This window comes from Phalangium opilio, unplaced genomic scaffold (assembly GCF_054372755.1).
Source record: "Phalangium opilio isolate 3A_F unplaced genomic scaffold, DU_Popi_V2 ptg000009l_1, whole genome shotgun sequence".
NCBI classification, from domain to species: Eukaryota; Metazoa; Arthropoda; class Arachnida; order Opiliones; family Phalangiidae; genus Phalangium; species Phalangium opilio.
The window spans coordinates 2,209,366-2,221,856 of NW_028324146.1; the positions used below are offsets into that span (position 1 = coordinate 2,209,366).

Below are 12,491 nucleotides of genomic sequence, written 5' to 3' on the forward strand. Positions count from 1 at the left end.
TTTGTCATACTCGGGCAATATATTGGTATTAAATTTGTCTTTTATTACCAATATATATTTCTTGACAAATCGTTGTTATCAGTCGTTAAATTGCTGGTGTATCGTTTATTTCTTTCTTTCTTAGGTGGTATTATCTTTTAGTAACGAAATGAGATCGCGTCTGCTACAATTTGTGACGGGGACGTCTAGGGTGCCAATGAATGGGTTTAAAGAATTATACGGTAGTAACGGTCCCCAACTTTTCACCATCGAAAAATGGGGATCACCTAGCAATTTGCCACGTTCTCATACATGGTAAGTAATCTTTAAGATTCATTTTTGCCCTTGAACCGAATTTGTTTCGTCGAGGGTTTATTAACAAAAGGGGCGTTGTTCCGTATCATAATTTAAATTATACATTCTTTATGGTACGTACGACGCGGAGTGATAGTGCTAATTCAATAAAACTTTCTCAAGCGTACTTCTTACGCAATCGCAGTCAGTCAATAGAGTTTTTCACCTTTTTTTCTTTCTGTTTCTTCTTCATTACAATCGTGAATAACGGAAGTAAATTGACTCGAAATTGTTAAACGATTTACAGTTTTTTAATGGTTTTTGAAAAATTATTCGATACTTGAACGAGTAATTCAAAATTTGTATTAATTTTGGAACTTAAGAGCGTAATTATTTGGCCCAACCAGGGATAGGTTTAATTTTAGAAGTAGGAATGGAGAACGTTTAGTATTTACTTCAGTCCGACTCATAGACCAGTATAGAGCCCCTCCCTCGCTCCAACACGTAACGAAAAGTTTAAATTATCTTATTGGCGCACTTAAACTACGTTTTGATGACGTTGCTGACTGGAATGGCGAAAAATAGGTAATTCCTTTTTACCTCTGTTGCTATGGCCCGCCTCTTCTTTCATACCCCTCCGTCCCCAGGAAGGGGTCCGGGACTTTGACGCGCGCTCAGATTACTCTGTTCTCCATTCCGACTTCTAAAATTAAATCTATCCCTGGCCCAACTCTTTAGAGCATAAAGGGTAGATAGTAGATTTTATTAGTTTTAGAATGTTAAAATAGACCAAGCTATTGCTAGAGATGCCGGGACGTGGTCGTTTTCTTGACGATGTCGCCAAAGATTATTTCAATTTCAGATAGGTTTAGGGTGCTATTCATCTATAGATTGATAAAATGACGTCAAGATCAATAAGTTAATTTGCATATATATAACAGGGTTCATACAAACCTGGAAAATCAGGGAAATAAATAGTTGACAAAAACTTCAGGAAAAATTCAGAGAAATTTCGAATTTTTAGTAAAATTCTGGGAAATCAGGGAAATTTGCGAGTGATTAAGCAAAATGCTCATAAACATACACTCCATAGGATTAACATTACACTATACTTTGAAGGCTCATAACTCTGGTTATATTAGAGATACGGGGATGTCCTTTGATTATGTAATAGTCCTATTTGCCCCCTCCCCTCTTTCGTTAACATTTGCTCCATAGAAAACTCCATATACGGGAAAAACCTGGAGAACTCAGGGAAATATATGGGGAAAAACCTGGAAATCTCAGGGAAATTTGTTTTCCAAAAGTTGTATGAACCCTGTAATGTTATGTTTCCTGAACTTTTCCTTTAAAATTTTCTGGCCGTTTTCCAGGTATTTTTAAGCGTCAGGGTAGCGTAATTACGCAATACAATGCGTTAATAATTTCGAGTTAATTTACCTCTGATATGATACACTCGTAAAAATCTTAAATTCAAGGTTATATATCGTCTGGTGTAAAAATTATGAAACAGTATGATAAAGCAAATTAGCAATCAATATTTTTAAATCTTAATTTTTATTATTATATATTTATTTATTAGCTTTAACAGAATTGACCTGCCACCGTATGAAAGCTATCAAGATCTAAGAGATAAAATGATGAAGGCCATTGAAGGATCGGAATCCTTTGGTGGCGTTGATTAATCTCTAATTATTCAGGCGTTTTTCAAAGTGAGTGAGATCGAGAGAAAGAGTTCGAGCACTTGTAAAATATATATAAAGGTTAGTTTTAAAGATATTCAAATTTTGGGGAGTGGGGAGGGAAATTGTAATTAAGATATTAAATATAATTAAATTGCCCGGTTCTAAGATTAGAATTAAATTGAAATTCTTCGAGAGACGATCGAGTTTATCTTTAATCCTCGCAGGGTGACTTTGGTTATTTTAAAATATCCCTTATTGAATTAAAAAATATATATATATATATATATACTTTATTAATTAATTAGTTCTTAGTGGCTATTCGTTATTTATTAAGTCTAATTGTAAACTTGTATGGGGTGGTTCTGATTTTAAAACTATGATGTAAATGTTTTTATTTGAACTTTACAAAATTCAACCAATTGCAAACGATATTCTTAATTAATCAAAGTTGGACTTTTCAAGAAAATCCTCTAATACCCAAATTTCACCAAATTGAAAATTTCCAAAAAAAATTACAAAATGGAACGAAATTGGAAAATTTTCAAAAAAAATTACAGAATGGAACCAAATTGGAAAATTTCCAAAAACATTTAACCAAATTGGAAAATTAAAAAAAAATGAAGCAAATTTGGAAAATTAAAAAACATTTTTACAAAATTGAACCAAATTTGGAAATATAAAAAAAATTACGAAATTTCATGAAATTTGGAAATTTAAAAAAAATACAAAATTGAACCAAATTTGGAAATATAAAAAAAATTACGAAATTTCATGAAATTTGGAAATTTAAAAAAAAATACAAAATTGAACCAAATTTGGAAATTTAAAAAAAAATACAAAATTGAACCAAATTTGGAAATTTAAAAAAAAATACAAAATTGAACCAAATTTGGAAATTTAAAAAAAAATACAAAATTGAACCAAATTTGGAAATTTAAAAAAAATACAAAATTGAACCAAATTTGGAAATTTAAAAAAAATTAAATATTGAACCAAATTTGGAAATATAAAAAAATTACGAATTTTGGAAATTTAAAAAAATTACAAAATTTGGAAATTTAAAAAAATTACAAAATTTGGAAATTTAAAAAAATTACAAAATTTGGAAATTTAAAAAAATTACAAAATTTGGAAATTTAAAAAAAAATTACAAAATTTGGAAATTTAAAAAAAAATACGAAATTTGGAAATTTAAAAAAAAATACGAAATTTGGATATTTAAAAAAAATACAAAATTGAACCAAATTTGGAAATATAAAAAAAAAATACGCAATTTCATGAAATTTGGAAATTTAAAGAAAATTACGAAATTTCACGAAATTTGGAAATTTAAAAAAAATTACAATTTGGAAATTAAAAAAAAAAATACAAAATTGAACCAAATTTGGAAAATGAACGAATTTGAAAATTCTGTGGAAACTGTTCCCAAAATATTAATTCTTTAATATGTTATTATCTATAAAACTTATACGTTTTTAATTAGAACCACCCTGTATGTGATAAGCCAAATTAACGGATTAAAAAAAAAACTTAATTTCTTTCGTAATTAACCAAATTTGTCCAGTCAGAGGAGAAATTTAGAAATATTTCGTAACTGACCATTCACGTACTTTTGACGGAGGGAAGATATATAAAAAGAGTTGTGCCTTCTTATCGCGCGTTAACTGAGTCGATATTAATCCCCCCTATCATTATTATATTACAAACTTAAACGTATTAACGTTAATTTTAAAAAGTGCTTAAAGAATATTAAAACAATTGTCACCAAACAAACATTCACGCGGTTATCGATGCAATGCATTATAAAACAAATATTGCTTAGTAACATTCGAAATAAAATTGTACCCTCGGAAGATGGTTATTTTAGCAGAAGTTTATAATTAATTCTTTTGAGAGAAGCGTTAGTTCCGATGACGTAGAATTGCTGAAACGACATACGTTAAAGGAGAGGTTAATGATACGGTTTTTGTATTCACATTATTCTATTTCAAAGAACATATAAATTAAGTTATCTTTCAAATTGAAATCATGTATCCGCCTACAATATTAAAGAATATACGAGCAATTATTACTATTACGCGTTAAGCCTTGGTTTGAAGCAGACGACGTCGTTACGTTAGGTATAATTATATTCCACAACTGCTACTAGTAGCGTCTAATTTCTACTAGCATACAATCTTAAGCTTCTAATTTGGACTAGCATACAATCTTAAGCTTCTAATTTGGACTAGCATACAATAGGAGGCGTCTAATTTGGACTAGTATACAATAGGAAGCGTCTAATTTCGGACTAACATACAATAGGAAGCGTCTAATTTGGACTAGCATACGATAGGAAGCGTCTAATTTGGACTAGCATACAATAGGAAGCGTCTAATTTCGGACTAGCATACAATAGGAAGCGTCTAATTTCGGACTAGCATACAATAGGAAGCGTCTAATTTCGGACTAGCATACAATAGGAGGCGTCTAATTTCGGACTAGCATACAATAGGAGGCGTCTAATTTCGGACTAGCATACAATAGGAAGCGTCTAATGTCGACTAGCAAACAATAGGAGGCGTCTAATTTGGACTAGTATACAATAGGAGGCGTCTAATTTCGGACTAACATACAATAGGAAGCGTCTAATTTCGGACTAACATACAATAGGAAGCGTCTAATTTCGGACTAACATACAATAGGAAGCGTCTAATTTCGGACTAACATACAATAGGAAGCGTCTAATTTCGGACTAACATACAATAGGAAGCGTCTAATTTGGACTAGCATACGATAGGAAGCGTCTAATTTGGACTAGCATACGATAGGAAGCGTCTAATTTGGACTAGCATACGATAGGAAGCGTCTAATTTGGACTAGCATACGATAGGAAGCGTCTAATTTCGGACTAGCATACAATAGGAAGCGTCTAATTTCGGACTAGCATACAATAGGAAGCGTCTAATTTCGGACTAGCATACAATAGGAAGCGTCTAATTTCGGACTAGCATACAATAGGAGGCGTCTAATTTCGGACTAGCATACAATAGGAAGCGTCTAATGTCGACTAGCAAACAATAGGAGGCGTCTAATTTGGACTAGTATACAATAGGAGGCGTCTAATTTCGGACTAACATACAATAGGAAGCGTCTAATTTCGGACTAACATACAATAGGAAGCGTCTAATTTCGGACTAACATACAATAGGAAGCGTCTAATTTCGGACTAACATACAATAGGAAGCGTCTAATTTCGGACTAACATACAATAGGAAGCGTCTAATTTCGGACTAACATACAATAGGAAGCGTCTAATTTGGACTAGCATACGATAGGAAGCGTCTAATTTGGACTAGCATACGATAGGAAGCGTCTAATTTGGATTAGCATTAGGACATAATAGGAAGCATAGCTGGACGTCGTCTAAAGGTGGAATTCATAAACGTCGGACGCAATGCAATTTAGTACAGGCAAAGGCAGGGCGTCGTAATCAAACTTCCGCTTTTTGCGCACAACGCCCTGCCTTTGCCTGTACTAAATTGCGTTGCGTCCGACGTTTATGGATTCCACCTTAATTCACCTAGGACTAACGTGTAAGCTAATGTATTTTAGGATAATTCTGGTATGGATACATGGTCCCAATGGGAAATAAACATTATTTTATATGCTCTTTCTGATAAAAACGAGAAAATTAAAATTCTACAGTTTACCCTTCCTTTATTCTATGTGGTAGTCGAAAACATTTAAAGAATGTAATAAACTTCCAGCTTAGGGGAAAATGTACATAGAATCAAACTCTTATTAAAAAAAAAAAAAACATAATTTTCAAATTTTAATCTATAAATACCAAAACCCTAGGCATCTAAACCAAAATACTAATTTATTTAATTAAAATATTCTCTATAGACTTAAATCTTATTATTCCAGTTATTAATTTTAGTATTAAAATTAATTATTATATTATACCACAGTCGAAATGGCGTTGATTAAAAACAAAAAAAAATGTGAAAAAATATAAATAAAACTTTTAGATGTATTTCACGGTGCCAATTATTATATAGCTATTATTGTTAATATTATAAAATAAAACAAGCTTGTTTTCTGTTATATATATTATAACGCGCGCGGTATTATATAAGAAATTTTTTTTTTCATTTATTTAGAAACAAAAAAATTTATTTAATTATTATAGTGATATCATTAAAATTTGCTATTTTTATTTGGTTTTTGTTTTTTATATGTATAAATATATATTAAATGCAATTTAAGAACCTCTAACCAATCAGCAGCGACTTTCCACCCACGTGGTATTTAATTTATAAGCCCACACGAAAGTTCTAACATTTACCGCTACCTTCACTCTTGCTTTATCTTCGCGTTTTTTTTTTTGGCGCTAGTTAATGGTTTTTGTAGGGGTCATCCATAAAGAAGCCTTGGGTTTATATCCTGTTAAAGGCCGGCTTCCAGCAAAAAGGGTTCTAGTGTACTGTTGAAAACCAACAAATAAACAAGCAGGCTTGGTCTCGTCTCTATCTAAGGGATAGGATCACGTGACTAACGAAATTGACTGTAGTACCATCTGTCGTTGAGCGACGAAAATAAATCTCTTATTTTTTTGATTGGATTAGTCTGACTCTTGGGGTAAAAAAGGTTCTGCGCATGGCAAAATCAAGCCAATCAGGTTATCCCTTTCTCGCCTCAAAACCCGAGAACGAGGTCTGAGCCTTTATAAAAATTCAAAAGAATTGTTGGTTGGGGTCTATGGAGCGATTGTGCCGATTTTAAAGTCCTCGCTGGGGCAAATGTTGGAATGGTTCTAGCTAACTTAAAGCCTTGCAATGTGGTTCTAACGAATTGAAAACAGCAAAATGTGCGCCTGTTTTTGACATTATAAAGTTTCACCAACTTAAATTTCCGCCTTACTAAACTATTACTAAATTACACTTGTTTTTACCCCTAAATATTTCGTCCTTATCAAACTTATTGCTCAGTTTTCAGTTCTCTAAAACCCTTCTTGGTGGACGTAGGCCTTTAGCTGCGATTGTAAATGTATTCTACGAAGTCCCAACAAACTTCAATATACTAAGCCTACCGCGGCTTTAGCTACATTTTTTTTATATATAAATTGCGCCTTATTAACCTCTAGCCATTCAGAAGAGATTTTCCTCGTGTTCACGTGATTTTTAATGGGCGTGATAAAAATTGGAAGTGACCGCTGGTTGGCTAGAGGGACTTTGAAAATTGATAAAAACTATTTAGGCTTAATGAAGTTCACAAAATTAGCATAAAAACGTTCAGTTCTTAATATTTATATCAGTTTAATTTAAAACGTGACTTCAAATTATTAATTACAATTTTTTTTAATAATTCATATCAATAATAGATTTTTAGAATAATTGGCGCAAAATACGATATGAAACTTGTATTTCATTCCAACCAATGATGAGACAGTACGGTATTTTAAAAAAAGCAACATACCATATTTGCTTATTTACATGTATTATATAAGAAACACTAACAACTTTCAACCTTTTCCAGAAATACCTGCAATTAATTTTATTGTAATTAAAGATTCGGTTAATGGCAACAAAAAAAAACTAAGTAATTAATACGGTACTGTACATAAATTATATCATTCCTTGTACATACATATATGACTATAAAAAATTAAATTCCCATTTTTAGTTATTTTGTAAGAGGTGTGAAATTAGCTTACTATAGTGATACACCCCCAATGTCTTTAATTAAAGCTACAGATTTGATAACAAAACTGCCATCAGTATAAACACATATACCGAATTTTTGTGTTTCGTCTCCATGGTGTTTTTTAGTACACTAAATTTTACCGAGCAAGGAGCATAAGATATGGAGAAGAAAAGTAAAGGCACTTTATAAGCCAGCTAAATATGAACCGAAATAGTTAGCGTCATCATGTTTATGTTTGTGAAGTATGGACTTTCTTTTTCTTAACACTATTGAGAAAATGCAGAAATGTGTTTTGTTAAGCCTTTGCGAGCCATTTTAGTCGAGTAGTTCAAGCTGCTTACGATAGTCTCCCATATGCTTCTTGCATCGATGCCGAACAATGATACATTGAACCGACACAAATATCGAGAAGCGCGAGTAATTCATCTCAAAATACACTCATTTCCACTAATAGTCGCTCGAAACTCCCCAACTACCGAATGTGTACACGCCTGCTTTATTCAGTATTGTATTTTGAAGCACCCTGATACCACAACCCTTTTACTTTACTAACTTTGACCTTTACTCTTTTACTTTACTAACTTTGACCTTTACTCTTTTACTTCACTAACTTTGACCTCTACTCTTTTTACTTTACTAACTTTCACCTCTACCCTTTTACTTTTCTAACCTTTACCTCTACATTTTTACATTACTAGCCTTGGCCTCTATCCTTTTACTTTATTAACCTTGACCTCTGTCCTTTTACTTTATTAACCTTAACCTCCATCCTTTTACTTTACTACCATTGACCTCCATCCTTTTACTTTACTAGCCTTGACCTCTATACTTTTACTTTACTATCATTGACCTCTATCCTTTTACTTTACTACCATTGACCTCTATCCTTTTACTTTTCTAACCTTTACCTCTACACTTTTACTTTACTAACATTGACCTCTATCCTTTTACTTTACTAACATTGACCTCTATCCTTTTACTTTACTAACGTTGACCTCTATCCTTTCACTTTACTAACGTTGACCTCTATCCTTTTACTTTACTAACATTGACCTCTATCCTTTTACTTAAATAACATTGACCTCTATCCTTCTATTTTACTAACCTTGACCTCTATCCTTCTATTTTACTAACCTTGACCTCGACCATAATTCCCCGCTATAGCAGACGGCGCAAAATTCGGTTCTGTACTTTATCATAGAATAAAGTTGGAAGATCGAATATGTGTACAGTGCTAATGCCTACAAATCCAATGACATCGCTAATCTATTATTCAATTATTAAACAAATTTAATCGGATCATTATTGTCTAGGTAGATTTGGGAAACAGGCGAGTGCTTGAACTATTCAGTTTAATTTGCGATCGATTGTGCTACTTATTTAAATTTTGAGTGAAGAGTTTTTATTGCAAAGGTAAATACAGTGTGTTTGTGTGCGATAAAGGAAATTAAATCGCCAATAAATTGGACAATTTAATTATAAAATTCATTGCGCTTTTGATATGACCTGAAATGTTTGCTCAAAAACTAAGCAGGCTTTTTAAGAAATGATTGTGGAGTTTACGATAATATTCCTTTCTGTTTTGAGTTAAAAATTCGGATTCCGTAAGGATTTCCGTATTTGATTTGTTAATTGCTGTATAAAATTGTATTGTATTGTGAAAATAAATATTAAGTTTATTTACTTTGGCTAAGGTAGCTATTTAAAAGTAGCCAAATACGTTCGGTAAAACTACCAGGCTTGTTAAAGACCAGCGAATTCTGATTCTTCATAATTCACCGTCCATAAGCTAATTCAGTTTCTCTAGTATCCAGACCCAACCAACAAATAAACAAGTTGGCTTGGTGTCGTCTCCATCTAAGGGATAGGATCACGTGACTAACAAAGTTGACTGTAGTACCATCTATCGTTGAGCGACGAAAATGAATCTCTTATTTTTCTGATAGGATTAGAGTCTGACTCGTGGGGTAAAACAGGTTCTGCGCAAGGCAAAATCAAGCCAATCAGGTTATCCCTTTCAGTTTCTCGCCTCAAAACCCGAGAACGAGATCTGGAGCAGTTGTAAAAATTCAAAAGATTTGTTGGTTGGGTCAATACGCCTCTTTGATGTAAAAACAGGGGGTAGCCAGCCCTCATTATCGAGATATACAAGGGGTTGACCCATAACTGTGTCTGCGTACTCTCGGAACTCAAAGCGCCTAGAGCGCAGGCGCCGAAAAGCGAGATGGAAGGCAATGTTTTACCCTCGTGTCTTTCCCTGTTAGTTAGGTCGAAGAGGCTTATAGTAAGAGAAAGATGCCACTTGATCTATCCGTAATGCTTTACGACTATAACAAGTCTCTTACCAACCTCAAATTACCTTACCTTAATTGATTGGCTGACGAGAATATGCCGTGAGGGGGCGCGCAGTGAAAATTAGCCTCTTCAAACTGAATGGAGCTATTCACAGTTTCACACTAGCAGAGAACGCCAGGGAAAACGTAAAAGATGCGTATTCTAGGTACAATTTTTCGTGTAAGTTGGTTTTACCAGGAATAGATTTAATTTTAGATGTAGGAATGGAGAACAGAGTAATCTGGGCGCGCGTCAAAGTCCCGGACCCCTTCTGCGGGACGGAGGGGTATGAAAGAATAGGCGGGTCATAGCGACAGTGGTAAAAAGGAATTGCGTATTTTTTATTTAGACATGTTTCTATAAAACTACATCATGCTGATATTTCGTAAGGGGGAGGGTATTTAGTGTTAACAAGAAGTGATATCTAGTTTATTAGGGAGAAGATATAAGATGCCTTTGTATTCGCGCGCCATAGTCCAAGTCCCCATTTCAAAATACAAGGGGGGGACGTAAAATCAGGGAGGCCGGACTCTTTCGCCTCTCTTCAGTCGGAAAATACGTAATTTTCGTCATTCACGTCGCGCTGACGTGAGTTTTAAAGAACCAATGAGATGCTGGTTGTAATTTAGAGGCGGGGATTAACTCCGGACCTACGTTTGGACTGGAGATAAAGCTAGAAATGTGTCGAATCTATACCTTCTTCCTAATAAACTAGATATCACTTCTTGGTGTCAAGTGTCTACGTAGATTATATACGAAAATCTTCATTATTTGAAGTCCCTTAAAACAGCCGGGTAACACCGGGTAGCTCTAGTGTATTTATAATCGGCAAAAGTTGTGTCCAGACTTCGAAACACTGAGTTAGGCACTTCTTCATTTTATAAATTTTACATTTCCGCCATGTCATAAAATTAATTACGTTTTCGCGATGACAATATTACAGCAGACAATACCAAATATTTGTTAGTCAACTAAGCGTAAAAGAATAATGGCGTCTCATTCAAAGAAAATGAATTTTATTTTTATTTCTTCTTATTTTAATATTGTGTCCCAGACCTTGACGCCAAAAAAGCAAGGCCAACTGAAGTTTTGTTTTATCAACGGTAAATGTAAATAACAGAAAGTGAGTGAGCTAGTACAAAGAACGTAGGCGACGTTTGATTCATAGAAATAAAGAAAAAACATTTTCTACCACTCCCGAACAAAATACTAGGGGAAAACTCGCGTATTAATATTAGCCCATTTCCGCAAACAAAACAAATACCATTGATAAAGAATGCCCGCGACACGAGGGGTCGGACGTTCGTCAAAATCCCGTACAGTTCGTTTGAAATCTATTAAAATCTCTCTCGAAAATCTCGAAATCCCGAAATCTTACCCTTAAAATATCAAAATCCCGAAATCTCACGTCAAAATCTAAAAATCCCAAGTTCTCACGTCAAAATCTGAAAATCCCAAAATCTCTACCTCAAAATGTGAAAATCCCGAAATCTCTACCTTAAAATCTGAAAATCCCGAAATCTTCAGCTAAAATCTCGAAATCTCACATTAAAATCTAGAAATCCCGAAATGTTAAAGTAAAATCCCGAAATCTCACCATAAAATGTCAAAATCTAGAAATCCCGAAATCTTAAAGTAAAATCCCGAAATCTCACCCTAAAATATCAAAATCTGAAAATCCCCACGCTTACAATACACGTTTTGCATCTATTTAAGAGGGGAAGACACGGGCGTAAAACTCTGCCTTCCATCTCGCTTTTTGGCGCCTGCGCCATATAAGAGTACTGTATTACAAATTAGACTATTTTTGTCGATTTTTCTCCGGCATTCATTACGGTAAATTAAAACAAATTTATAGTCTATATTTCAAAATCTCGAAATATCCTTTGAACACCAGAAGTAAATAGTAAATCTTGATATCCCCTGCAAATACCCAAAATTTCATCAAAAATCCGAAAATCTCGAAATCTGAAAATCTCCTTCAAAATCACAAAATCTCCTTCAAAATCCCAAAATCTCCTTCAAAATCTGAAATCCTGAACAAAATCCCGAAATCTCCTTCAAAATCTGGAAATCGCGTTCAAAATCTGAAAATCTCATTGAAAATCCCGAAATCTTCAAATCTTGGACTAGATTTCAAGATTTCTAAAATCTCAGTCAGAATCTCAAAATCCCGTACACTAAAATGCCGAACGTCCGACCCCTCGCCACGACAGCTTATTCAGTATATACTCTATTACAACATCGGTTGTCAGCACGCGTAAAGCTAGGTCTCTCTGTAACGTAGCTTTGTGCGTGCTGGCAAGAGACGAAAAACTTCAGGATTTTCAGGATTTAAAATATCCTCGAGTTTTTAGCTCGAGTGCACGGACCTCTAGGCTTTAGTTTTAAATACATGTAGTAGGCTGTAGTATTTCCAAAAATGACGAACGAAAAATTATGATGTGGCTAAAAATGAAATCTATATCTATATAAATCAAAGTCCTGACTGACTGACTGACTGACTGACTG

At 33.8% G+C, this 12,491-nt stretch overlaps 1 protein-coding gene across 2 annotated transcripts in view; it reads left to right on the plus strand.

Annotated features, from left to right (window-relative positions):
• Nedd4 (E3 ubiquitin-protein ligase Nedd4) overlaps nt 1-9,335 on the plus strand; it is a 36,371-nt gene extending 27,036 nt beyond the window's left edge. For both annotated transcript variants that reach the window (XM_089845583.1, XM_089845592.1), the window contains 2 exons: nt 125-294; nt 1,856-9,335. In XM_089845583.1, the coding sequence (XP_089701709.1) occupies nt 125-294; nt 1,856-1,958 (273 nt within the window). In that variant the 3' untranslated portion in view covers nt 1,959-9,335. The remainder of the gene's footprint in view (nt 1-124; nt 295-1,855) is intronic.
• Nucleotides 9,336-12,491: the final 3,156 nt, after the last annotated feature.